The sequence below is a fragment of the Varroa jacobsoni genome, unplaced genomic scaffold, assembly GCF_002532875.2.
Source record: "Varroa jacobsoni isolate VJ856 unplaced genomic scaffold, vjacob_1.0 contig00006, whole genome shotgun sequence".
Taxonomy (NCBI): Eukaryota; Metazoa; Arthropoda; class Arachnida; order Mesostigmata; family Varroidae; genus Varroa; species Varroa jacobsoni.
Genome location: NW_019214394.1, coordinates 169720 through 183355, shown reverse-complemented (window position 1 = coordinate 183355; position 13636 = coordinate 169720). Strand labels below are relative to the sequence as shown.

The following is a 13636-nucleotide window of genomic DNA, read 5'->3' as shown; positions in this document are numbered from 1 at the left end:
TCCTGCTATTAGATTCATTAAAAAAAAAAAAAAAAAAAAAAAAGAAAACTACTGCCAAGAAAAACCAGAATTGGTCAGATCGAATGGTGGCTTCAGATATTCAGTCGTGTGCGCGCGCATGAAAACGTTCAGAGATCGCTCGTGCCATTGCACCATATCCCACTTCGTCGCTGCCAATTGACCACCGATTCGAATTTATATGTTCGAGTTTATTCTGTCTGGGTTGAACGTTGATTCTTCTTTGGAAAGCAGCAAATGGACGGATAGCCAGCGACGCAGTCTCGGCCACCGGTAGCAAAGTGAAATCGCTTTGCTTTCCAATTGCGTTTGCCGCCCTATCATTTAGGCTTTCCACATTCGGCGGCCGTAGTCGACGGCTGTCTGCGAAACGAACAACACGATAGGCCATTCTCCATCCCAAGAATTCACGGCAGGCGAAAGCGCAGCAGCGAAAAATAGGAACTACTGCAAGGAGGCGCAAAAAATAAGTGAATATTGTATTGTTTGAAAGCGCTGAGATTGCTTATACTGAAATAATAGCAGTAACAGCTTAGCAGATCGTCGTCACGTTACCAGTAGTAAGCTTACGAATACCCGTTCACACAAAACAAAAAAATTTGACTTTCTCTGATGGACGCGTCTGATAGCAGTGGCCCGACTACCCTGAACTACGACGACACTAGCTATACGTGTATATATAGCTAGTGTCGTATGTATATATGCATAACATCACAGCAAAAAGTGGGTTTCGTTACAATGATATTGTGCTCGTTCGCCACATGCCATCGGCCGCTGCATGTAAATAGGACTAGTGAAGGGCTCTTGCACGTAAACTACTAGTACTTGGCAGAATTGCTCCTGTAACTCTTTTACTAGTACGGCACTAGCGGAGGCGATTACTGCCTGAACCAGAACGAGCCAATAATCATCGTTTGTCCCTAATTGAAAAAATCGAATGGAGGTACCATTGTAGATATAAATCTGGTCGTCATATTATCGCAGCCCAACCAGCGGGAGCATCCTTAATTACTAGTACTATTATGGAAAAGACAACTTTAAATGTTCGATTTACCGATAAACACCACATCTATGCGAGGGGTGAATGAAACAGCTTAGTCATGCCAGAAATAGCTTCCGAGGAGAATTCGAGAACCGAACCCACTGGCTGGCAGCACCCGCGGAGGTAAGTATCGAATCGAAAGATCGCCTATCGCGGCCAAACGATCGTATTGATATATACTTTTCATCTAGCGACAGTTAACCAGCCACCCACAATACTAGTACTTCCACGCAATCAGAGCTATACAAAGACATCTCTACTTAAAAGCGCAAAATGGCCGTACAGATAGTTATGCTATGTTGGACGCGTTCGGCCGCACCAATTGGACGTATATCATCAATCGCATCTGCTTAAAAAAGGCTTCGAAAAAGTCGTGCGTTTCCTACCTCAGCCCTATCGTTATAGGCGAACTGATCAAATGTGACTGTCGGCATCACGATTATACGACAGCAGGCATCAGAAAACGCATCACTGGCACAGGACATAGATAATGATTGCCTTTATCTTACTATAAAACATGGTTAATAAACAGAAAAAACATTCTTCTTTTCATCGCTACAGGTTCCTGCTAGTGTAGTGATGATGATGATGATGACGACCCACCCTCTCATAACTCTTTCGATTACCGTCAAATAAATAACTGTATCGTCTTTAGATCGAATTCTAATTTTTTCTATAGAGCAATACGTCCGATACTGTCGATAAGTATCGCTGCACACGGAATGTTTTCTATTATCTTACGGAACCCAAGGACTATATTATCAGTGGTGATCATCAGTAAATTTAGGCCCTGAAGTCAATTCCTTTATATGATTTTTCTAACTTTAACAGGAGGGAAGTTATAATAACTTCCCTCTTGTGCATGGCTATCAGTTGCAACATTCGGATATTATCCTAATCGTTCGATGATACAGTCACTTTTGATTTGCCTCTGAAAGAACGAAAAAAAAAACAAAAAAAGATTATTGAGCGTAATTTTGGTGAATCTTTTTGAAGGTTTGCAAAGGAAAATCATTTCTAATGCGCCAGTCTGACATGGCGAGAGCCTCAGCCTGTTGCAAATAACTAATATCTTCGATATGCCCTTCTATTTTCACATGTATCAAGCTATCGTTCACGGGTCGCTAAACTTGCCCTTATCCCCTGCTTGCTTACTTTCGAGCCCCGACGAAATGCTCAAGTTTATAGAAGGAAAGGCATTCTACAGTTTTTATACAACTTGAGACTATTTCAATATTTTGCTAGATGATTTAGAGTTTTGATGGAATCAAAACGAACAATCAATCATGACAGCACTTCTGTATTTCTCCTATATGATTTGAAGAGGGATTATAGGGATAATCTAGAATACAAATTGAAAAAGGTCGAATCAGAACACGATCCGGTCTTGCTGTTTACTCCATATTCTCAAATATACTTCTAGTTCTATTTCAACTAGAATAGATCTCATGCTTATACACTGTATGTGAAATGTTCAAAATCCGACGTCTGCAGCCCCTGCTTCTTTCTTATCAGGCTCCGCTCTCCGATCAACTCACTGGGCTGCAGCAACCACCTATGTACGAATGCTTCCGATTACAAGTGTTATCAGATAATACATGAATAATAAATTAAAAAAAAAAAAAAAAAAGTAACTTTATGAATGAATACGTTTCTTAAGCAAAAACACCTTCGATTTCATCGACCGATTAGCGTAGAGTTTCACTTTCTAAAGAGAAGCTGTTGTTTTACGCATTTTTCTGCTTGATGTCTATCCAAATGTACGCAGGAATCGCCTTCATGCAGACATGCCCTTGCTGAGAAGACAACGATAGCCTGGCTTTCTATGAGACCACTTTAAAAGCATGCTTTTCACACTGAGCTGGCGCTTGATAATTTTACGTCGCGCCACCAGCACCATACTGATTCAGCATAATTAACTTGTTGCTTTTGTCTCGTTCGTGAATTGTCGTCCTTCATTAGAAGCATTACTTGTCTTGGCCGCTAATCAAATTAGCCCCTCATATAGCGCTAAAATGAGAACACTATTTACCTTCCGCAATGGTCTACCTGTGTGGCCTGTGGTGACCTAGATCCTAAAGGGTTCAGTCGGAATCGCGATACGTAATTACCATTTCGGGTGTTACGGTGATTTAGATGGCCACTCACTGTGTTCTCAGGCCTATCCATGCCCGTATCTAGGACGACCTGACGAAAGCGTTCCTACCCTTTTGGCGGTCCTTGTTCAAACTGTAGACTTGCTACTGTCTCGGCTAGGGCGCTGTTGGGTCGGCATTGTGACTGCCCTACGATGCGGTGTTAGTGCATTGATTGTTGGCCACGAACCCAGCAGACACACTCTTGAACGAGTTCGCAGTTATTTGCTCTTATTATATACGACGTTCGTTTTGTATGGCAATATGCGACAGCCTTTCCTATAATCACTGTGTGACTGTGATCGTGAAAGCGATGGTTGGCTTGAAAGAGTTGGAGTTCGAAACAGAGTGAACTTACTAGGACTGTACCCGCTATAGCTAGTGATATCTTCGAAGTTTATTTATGTATCGCGGCAATGTCTTTGGAATTCGTTGGTGTTTCTCGTCGACAAATCAGTAATAATAGCGTATTTGTATTGACCGAAACGATCGATGCACAAAATGTGACGCTCGAAGAACTTTACCAGTCTGTCCTGGTATGGTAAGCCTTATGAAATCAGGCCAATATTAATGATCCGCCATCGTAGCCATGTATCGTGCTGTGTAATCCTGATTTGCCTGAGTTCAAAATGTATAATTGGAGTAGTACAGCTTGGCAACAATGGTTGATTTAATGAATTCTTTTTATTTTCTCTATGAAGATGAACGCTTCAGCTAACAGGCTTTGGGTAATGTTATTAAAGGGAAAAGAGGAGCTCATAGCCATTTATTACGGATACGACTGAAACTTGTTGCCTATTAGAACTCTGTTAGAAAAGGTAGATATGACAAAAACAAGTGAAAATTTGAGTTTTTTAAGAATGCTCTTTTTTTTTTCCTGATTTAATTGTGCTTTGGATGAATCAAACCAATTTAGTTTTGCACTGACAAATATGCTCCGTATGATTCATCGATTCATTTCAGCGGTAATTATTTCACTTACTATTAGAGTGAGTCGGAATGTAAGTTCGCTAAACGAACGATCTGTGTAAGGAGAGACGGAGGAATACGTGTGGATTATCGTTTACCGTCAGTCGATTTATAGAGTTTGGTTAGGATCGTTATTAATTATATTGGCGCATATAGCCTGCTTATAGTATATAGAATTATCGATGAATCCATGCCTCTTCAAGCCGAGTTGATGCTCGGAACACCACACTGCTGCCTATTGCACGGCCTAAAAAAAAAAAATACAATATATTGGTAGAAACGACGATTTTGCAATTCACCGACAACAATCAATTCCTATAGGACCCGACAGGCCACGTCAAGCCAGTGTCGTAATAAGTAGCTCTAAAATAAAGAAAGTAATCAGACTTACGATCAATTGTTTTTAGTTAACGAGCGATATAGGATTAGGAATTGCTAAGCTTTACATTACTAAAATTCAACTTTATATGAATTATTTTTATCGTCACGTATGTATGCACGCGGTTTACGAAATCACTTAAAAACGTCAACCTGTCTAGAAGTTATATGCTATTATATAGCAAAATTTTTTGAGTTTTACCGCCAAATTGGAAGCTACGTTCAGTTACCAAGCCACAATATGGTTGTTCCTCCTGCACAAATAGCTCCATGTGTTGCCCCTTAGCGATAAAGCTTCCAACAACTAAAATTGTGCCGATTTTCCTAAACAGACAAACATCGCAAAGGAACTAAATAAGCGTATCTTGCATTCAACTAACACAACGACCAACCAGTGTTCTTCATGAGAGGTATTCTGCTGACGTAACGGTGCAAAAAATACTACTGTTTATTTTAATCCCTTTGTACAAAATCTAGCTGGTTGCCTAGAAATAACAATGGAGGAAGGCCGTAGACACCATAATGTAATATTGAGTCATTACGTTGTGCGACCTCTGGAAAAGCTCCTAGGCAATATATGCCTTTACTTTAGATAGTTCAAATACGGCACAGATTTCACGTCGCCGAAGATGAATCTTAGAAAGTAGAAGAACATGTCTCTGGTTTATGGGACTTCCCGTTCAAAGTTGGCGCAAATCGGTGGGGAAGTTGTTTGGGTCGCTGTTTTGCGCGTACATCTACCTAGTGCATACAGCCTAGGAGGATGGGCGATAAAAATTTAGCATAAACATTGAATTCAACATAATGATAAAACGCTTTGCTGCTAACAAGCAAAAACGAAGATACTTTTTCGAATGAGCGCGCATCTGCTTTCGGCAAGTTCGCATTGGCTATAGACTTTTTCATCATTGTCTATGCTGGTTATAGGTGTGAAGACTTACACCATCGGAAAGAAGAGGTAATTCTAGCAGTGACTGGTCTTGGTTGACCCCGAATATATTTCGCTACATCAAAAACATTTTGTTATCGTATGTTTAGAGAGTACACGGACTGAGTTTGTTGGCAGATTTAAACGAAGCAGCTATCTTTCCTCCTAAGTGAATGCCGCATAAATATTTCCTATTTTTGAAATTGTTTGGACAGAGGATGCCAACGAATTCCATTGTTAAATAAATAGCTTTGATTGATTCCTGTTAAGCCTTCTACTTTGGTGGGAAAGAGAAAGTCGCATTGTCGCTGACTCCCTCGAAAGAATCCAACGTTCAATGTAGAAACGGGCATCAATTATTGTGTCACTTTGTGATAGATGCTTTCGTTGACGATACGATTTTCGTAGGTGTCTTTGCCTGTCGCGTCCTAACTCTGCTGTAATGTGAATGTGTAATGAGGTCTTCGAAGTCAGTAAAAGGTTGGACTCGTTTACTATTTTCTCCGACCTCGAGACATCATAAACGAAATGCGAAACTCAACTTTCTATTGCCATTGATCATTTACAGTGTAAACTTGTCTATATATAAGACTATTTGTCACAGAGATTCACTTATTGATTTATGCTTGCGCTTATAATCGCCTAGATACTTTTTGTAAAAATCTGGAAAAAAATTACCTAAAAGTATTTATTTCATATATTGAGTGTTCGAAATTTTTTGCCAGGTAGCGTCGTTGATGCTGTGGTTCTGTTTATCCTACCAGTTAGTTCAAATCGGATGTGTCTAGATGCGGTGAAAACCTAGGTTACCTACTCTGTAGGTAAGTATAGATGATACTTCATGAGAGTTTTGTATGGCTAAATTCTTTTGGCCGTATTTTGATAACATCTGTTTAGAAATGCCCACAGAATTGGATTGCTGTTTGTATTATACAGCCCACTTAGCATTCGTTCGAACAATCATCATAGGTCACCAACTAACAGATACTGTTGCTCAGATGCCCATTCGGTAAAGACGGTTCTTGCCACCTGACCGAGTTCATCCTGCTCGTCTAGTTCCAGCGTGTTTTCAATTGATATTGGTCATCGAGAACAATCATTTGGATTTGGTTGCCCGCCCAACCTTTCGCCTACTGAAGTCATCATCACTTCGTGGCCAGCGGACTTAATATGGCGCGAGCAAGCAGACCAAGACCATTTTTGATCGTTTCACATGCTTGAGTGTCTGGATGGAACCAGGATCGACAAACGTCGTGAAACAGACCTGCTCAGATTCGATTGATTGCCAAAGACAGTCGGCAGTTTGTTTGGATGCTACTTGTCATGCGGAGGGGGATGCAACGCACGCCAATTCGATTCGTTCCTTTAGCTTCTAGATAATTGTCTCCGTTAACACTCACTGGAGGATCTGTGTGATAGGCAAAAATGCACTGCGGGGATCTACCGCACAGGTCAGAGCTGAATAGAGTTTGTCTCTGTTCGCTGAAATGGAAGTAAATACGGAGACAGACATTAGCGTTAGCCTGTGTATTCAGTCAACTGTGTATCGCTTTGTTTGCGCATTGTGTGGTGGCAGAAGGCCACCAAGCACTGCCAAACGTCGTGTCTCCTGATCAGAGGCGGTTGTGCGACAAATACACCCTCCAGCCAGTCGGGCCGTCGGGTACGCTGCGACTATGGCGGATCGTTGGATGGATAGGCCAAACGAGGCTCATTACTGCTCACTAAAAGTCGTTGGCTTTTTCTAGCGGCTTTCAATGTAGAGCAACAGCAGGAGCTGCCGGCCCTCACTATCACCGCTGTCCAGCTGGAGATGTTAAAGGGTCAAGTGTTTGTTGCTTATGGGTGTCATGTAAGCAAAGCCTTTGGCCATGTATTGATAGAACACGACAAGCAAGATACCGTCGTCGCTAATTTACGCGAGTGAATAGGCTACAGGCAAAAAAGTACCTCGTGATGATAGACCCGACGAATTGATCGGCTAGCTAGCTTTACAATTACCGTAGAATACTCAGTTGAAAAAAAGGGTAGCAGACATTGAGCGTTCCCGAATGTTACAGAAAAATACGTTGCTTCCGTGTATGGACACGACCGTTAATAGTCGTACGATTGAGATTAAACAAATAAAAGGGAAAGTATCGCATTTGCAAGCAGGATAAAGTTGACTTAGAGCCAAATAACAAAACATTAGTTTTATCATTTTTTTTTCCGAAAGAAAAAAAGAAACATGTTAGACATGGTTAGCGAGTAAATGGTTTTGAAAATGGTCGGCTTCTCGACAGCGATCACCCAAAATGGTGGCAAATAACAACTGTTATTTGCGCGCAGGCGTCTAGCTGAAATGTCAATAGGAAAAAGAGTTAACCAGAGTCAAACGTCCCGCGCGCTCCCAATTAGACAACAATCCGAATGATCCTGGCAAAGGCACGACCTAAGGATTTTCCCTTGGCCTAGCAGCACTACGTGATATGTACGTGTTTCGATTGGCAGCGTGACAGATTTAGACATTTTACTGGCGTGGTCCAGGAAAGATTATATCCTTGCGAGTGGATGCTATACTATTTGGATTAGCGTCTGACGAAACATGCAAAGCCTTTCGAGGCTTTAAAGACCATCGAGCTTCTATGCCCGATTTCGAATCGATAAAGATTTCATTATATCAGGGTTACTCACTTGTTTGCATTTTATAGGCTTTTTTTTTAGCCAAGAAAAACAAGTGGTTTAGAATAGATATGATGGAATGTAAGGAGGCTTCTGACAGACAAATCCTGTCGTATTGTTTTGGCATTCGATATTATAGAGGAGCTATTGTTATTACCGTTTTCTGTTGTAATTTTTCTAATGCGATTATAATAGTTCAGGTTCGAAACCGGACGTAGACACGTTTTGTTTCGTATTGGAACCAGCCATCTGGAACAATGCCTAACAGTAGTACTGAACACACAATTATAAACATTCATGTATTAACAATGCGAGGTATATACGAGCGTGCATTTTACATCTATACAATTATCCATATATATATATATATACACATATGGATAATTGTATAATATAATATATTAAGTGAGTGTCATTGTTAACAGTCTTTTGCCTTGTCCTGTACAACGTTTTTCCTATGTTCATAACGCATGCTAGCCACATTACATAGTTTACTATTATTCAGCTATGAAGAGAGTTGAAAATGAGAGACGAAGAACAAAAGCAAAAAAACAAGCTTGAACATACGTTGGAAAAAATAATTTATCGAAGTAGTTGAACCTCGAGCATGAGATTGCAGACAGGCTGTACCGCTACGCTATTAAAATGAGCACCCCACGTAATACGTTGTTCTCCACGTAACAAGTTACAGAGCTGACTACACAAATCAATGAATAGGATAAAATCACCATAGTTCCAACGCAGCGTGTTATTCCATTTATGATAAGCGTTGATCAGAGCCACCGAAATGCGGTTTGTGTTAGAGAAAATCTCTATTTTACGAAACGTTGCAGCCAGCAGGTGATCTATATGAAACACTGGCGTGGTAGCAAAAAAAAAGGACCCGCTATGGAGAGCTTGAGTGTAGTTCTCATCATTGTTTTGGGCATCTCCATCGGAGTAGTCGGTAAGTTCTATCACTTACTTCCTATTACCGCAGTATAACGTTTATGAACTTCTAATGACTCCTTAAGTATATTTTCTGTTCTTAATTTCGCTGCTGGATAATTAGCATCGCAATTATCTATCTAAGTATTTTAGCCACACTTCTTACATTAAGGCCTGTATATATTCGATAATTATTGTATGATAACGCGAGCCAATATTTAGTTAGGGTGGCTGTCCAGCGTATTGGCTAAAATGATTTTCCTAATTGCTATTACGACTAGCCTCTTAATATAGTATCACCGCGTAACATATTTGGGGTTCGATCGGTAATAGGTTCCTCAGATCTTTGCAAATAAACATATACGTATTACACACACGTTATTCTTTTATTCATTTTCTAAATGTTTCTTTAATTTTTTTAATATTCGAAATTTTGTTGACTTGGTCTAGGTGTACTGATAGTGGTTGTGTTTGTTTGGCTACAGCGAAAGCACACCTTAACTATTCCTGGAAGTCCTACATTGAGTCCAATCGCTTTCAGCACAGCATCATCCAATAGATCAGTTATAGGACGTTGGGCCAATGGTGGAGTTGACAGCCCAGAAGGTACTACGCATAATGTTGGGTATATATATTTCATTAACGATTCATTTGGCTGTAGCTCCATGCCGAGTGAATGGGGCATCAGAAACATCTGAATAGATTCATGGACTTACTTCTTACCCCCCCCCCCCCCCTCGACAGCTTAATCTTCTGGATTTTGTTAGCAGCGCGCCTACTGTTCAAAGCTACCCTTTAACGTTAGAATGAATTCGGGAGACTTATTTCTTCGCTATAGCGAAGAAAGAGCTCACGAAGCTAAATTTCTCCTAACTAAACATCGTTAAGAAGTTCTAACTCTTTGTCGACAGGCGGTGAACGCGATAATCGAACGTTTGATCGAGAAGCTCTTCAACTGGCTACCACAAAGGCTTTACCGGCAGAGCCTCCGAACAAGGTAGGCGAAGGCCCAGATAATACCAGCAGACATGCCCCTGACTCCGTGCAGATGCTGAATACATATGCACGGAAAAACCTGCCTTGTCTGCCAAGTAGCGGCAATGGACTGAACGACGATCTAAACATTTATAGTAAAGTACATCATGAACCCCTGCCAAATCAAGCTGGTCACAGCGAACACGCCCCGGTTCGACAAGGTTATCAATATGATAATATTAGTCAACTGCAAAATCATGGCTATGTCAGACCTGCAGACGTATATCCGCGCATGTCGGTAATAGTTTTACCCAGCGCTGACGCAACGCGAGCAGCAGACAGGAACTATACGGCGTCCGTTACCTATCGCGATGCAGTACAGGCTACGAGTTTCAAGTATGGTACGTACGAGTCTATTATTAGCAGTCATGATAAATAAGCTCATGCTTTCTGACACTTAGCGCATTTAAATGTTACAAATGCCGTCATATCATCATTTCTAAACCTTTTTCACCTTTTATGTCATTAATAATAGTTGTAAGAACAGGTTTTAAAAGCATTTAATTACGTGGCATTGTATTGAACGGTGCGGGACAAGAAACGAGTAGTATCTATGAAACAGTACGAGTATCGCCAACGACATGATCCCGTTTAAGATCTTGCTGTGAGATCCTCGTGTAAGCTAAACCTCTCAGCAAATACGCTAAATACTTACTTATATGTAGCTGATATTTTCTGCCTTACGCTTCCTTCACCTAACTGAGACTATCGTATATAACTGTCATTCATTGAGCACTTCAAATTTCCTACTGGTTTCTGTGTATCCTTATGGTATAATCACTGTTAGATGTTATCCACGGACCCGTTTATTGCGTCGCCGATTTGTTGTATATTACGGGACTGGCATTGCTTGGCTTAGGATGGTTCACCAGAATTTGTGCCGGTGCAGACGATCTAGAATAGCCAGCAAGCAGGACTAGGATGGTTCGCCTTGCCGACATCCAGGCAGCGATATTTAGGGATGCCTAAGTGAAACATTTTGTCAAACATATTCGTCACACGAAAAATTGTTTGTATTGTGCCGTATTTTTATGCAGCCACTCCCGTCAAGGTAACGGTCCTTGAGGTTGACACATTGCTCGCCAAGGACTCCATGCGACAATATCAGGTTGAAGGGGATATAAGTGTGGCTTCACTCAGCTCGATTGAGACACGTAAATATCACAGCATGCGTATTCCAGTATTTATTTGCGCAAACATGAATGCAACCTCAGACTACATTATAAAATACGTGTTATAATTGTCATGATATTGCTATATCAGTTCTACCATGCTAAAAAGGTTTCAACGCGTTTTTGCCCTGACGAAAGTGACAGCACTAGGAAAAAGCAAAGAAGTTTCTAAACATATAATTATGCTAATTTCTGCTGGCATCCATGGATTTCAGAAGAATCAGACGTTTCATTAGTCCTGGACATAAAGGATACTTCGCGGCCAACCATTGGGCCCCCTAGAGATCGGAGTTCTGAGGCTGCAATGTTCATCTGAGAAGTAGTTGCAGCTTCTCTAACAAAGTATTTTCCAATCCCTAACACGACCATATCAAATAATACCGGAAAAATAAGCGCACTACAAGTGGCTCAATTTGAGACCAATCTATCCGCGATAATGGACACATAATATTAGGCAACCAACTAGCATGTGTCGCTTCCGCCACTGTGGGTAGTAAACATCGCCAATTACCGATAAGTAACTTTTAGGGTCGAAACCCAATGAAAAGTAAGATATTTCTGTATGCAGCCTCTGCTCAGGCGCACCGGGACGCATCAACTGCCGAATGGCTTTGGCTGTACGACTGGGCTTAACGGATTCGAAAAAACGAGGCCTAAATCTAGGCTGCTAGAAGCCGACAAGAAAGTAACAACTGTGTATGAAGAAGCATTGCATACGTAATACTAACTTATAACAAAAAAGTTATATATTTTTAAATATTCTAGTACACGCCTACGGCTTTGTACATATGTTTGGTGATTGGTTAAATGTGTTGATCTGAATCTAAATATAAATGATCATTTCATAGATAAAGCTGTGATGTTCATTCAGTCTGTTCGATGCTCCCTTTTTTCTTTTATAACGAAATGTATAGAAGTTTCTTTTGCAGAAAACATTGTTATTAATCTGACACGTTTGAATTGCCAGTTGACGAGTACCCTTTTGTTTTGATGAATTGTTTAGCATCTGTTAACCGAAATTACCTTACAGAAAACTTCCAAAAAAAGGACTCAATTCAAGGCGAGTGTACAATAAAGTACGAAAAGAATTCATTTAATGTTTGTTAGTGGTGTTGACTACCCCGTAACAGCGTCTACCAAACTATAGTCTGGTCCGCCAAAGTTTCTGCCGGCTAACTTCTAATTAAAGAGGTAACTAACGAATTTTAATTATTGATAACTTTTACTTATTTTAGTTTTTATTTACTTACTTATTAGTTATGACGATAAAGTTGGAAGCTTGCTTGAAAGTGTTTTAGGTAACATGTACATAGAGGGAAACTCATCTGCTTTTTTTTCTCGATGTTGTCGATTAGTATAAGTAGTAGCGTCATTCGTATGACTTATACTGGTCTGGATATATAATAATATATTCAATATCTGTATCAATTTATTCAATTTTATTTATTAATTCAATGTATTCAATATCTGGTATAATATATTCAATATCAGAATTATCGTTAATCACGTTTTACCTTTGTAAAAAAGCAGCAGATCAACAATTGTTGTTAATTTTACAACTCAATTTCACTATATACTTAAGTTTCTCATAAGTTATGTTGCGTAGACAAGCTTATGTCCATAGCATATAGCTGTTCACTAAACCTTGAAGTAAATAGAAATCCCTTTGCAAAAACCTTTCAAATGCAGGTTTCTATATTTTTCGCTAAGTTACTAATGGGATCTGAGGTTTTCTTCGATTTTTCTGCAGGACAGGTTTTAGCTATGTTGCAGTAAAAGGACTATGATGTGTTGACGTCATCCTATTCTGTTTATTATAACTAAAAAAAAACGTGTTCATTAGACCCTGCAGAGCGGTTATTGGCTGTTAGATGTTATTAGTTCTGTTTTGTTCTTCTATCTTTTTTTATAGTTAAGTTGGAGGTTTATATGATACAGAAAAGTTTATCAGTTCGTGTTCTCTAATCGTTCATCAAAATATGGATACGTACATTATGCTATAAAGAGTTAGATGCCTATCACAATGATACAGAACAGAATACAGCAGAGTCGTTATTGGACCAAGAGTTATTGAGTCACATAGTATTTTGTTGCAGGCTGTCTGCAAACTGCATAAAACACGGTAGAAAATTTACTTCGAGAGACTATAAGCCGCCTATGTATGTATGTACATATGTATATATTGGAAATTACTGCTGTACTCGAAAAACAGAACGCTACAAGCATAAACTCCTAGTTGGGATAATCCTACATCATCAGTAATATTCCTACTGAACAGATATATCCTGTTCCCATTTAAAGTTAAGGCGTTGTACCAACAAACGGGTTTTATTGCTCTTCCAGTCCGACTTTAGTGTACATAATCGAAATC

The 13636-nt window shown here is 40.0% G+C and overlaps 1 protein-coding gene across 7 annotated transcripts; it reads left to right on the top strand.

Moving 5' to 3' along the window:
* The first annotated feature begins 3297 nt into the window (after window positions 1-3297).
* On the top strand, window positions 3298-12366 carry LOC111270571 (uncharacterized). Of its 7 annotated transcripts, none has more exons than XM_022850844.2 (7): window positions 5818-5950; window positions 6196-6291; window positions 8965-9077; window positions 9509-9664; window positions 9970-10434; window positions 11131-11247; window positions 11481-12366. In XM_022850844.2, the coding sequence occupies exons 3-7, from the start codon at window positions 8981-8983 to the stop codon at window positions 11579-11581; spliced, it is 936 nt and encodes a 311-aa protein (XP_022706579.1). In that variant the 5' UTR covers window positions 5818-5950; window positions 6196-6291; window positions 8965-8980; the 3' UTR covers window positions 11582-12366. The 7 variants fall into 7 exon arrangements, with proteins under 7 accessions (XP_022706578.1, XP_022706584.1, XP_022706577.1 ...); XM_022850846.2 differs by having other exon boundaries at window positions 5832-5950; window positions 6200-6291; XM_022850845.2 differs by having other exon boundaries at window positions 5832-5950; window positions 6176-6291.
* Window positions 12367-13636: the final 1270 nt, after the last annotated feature.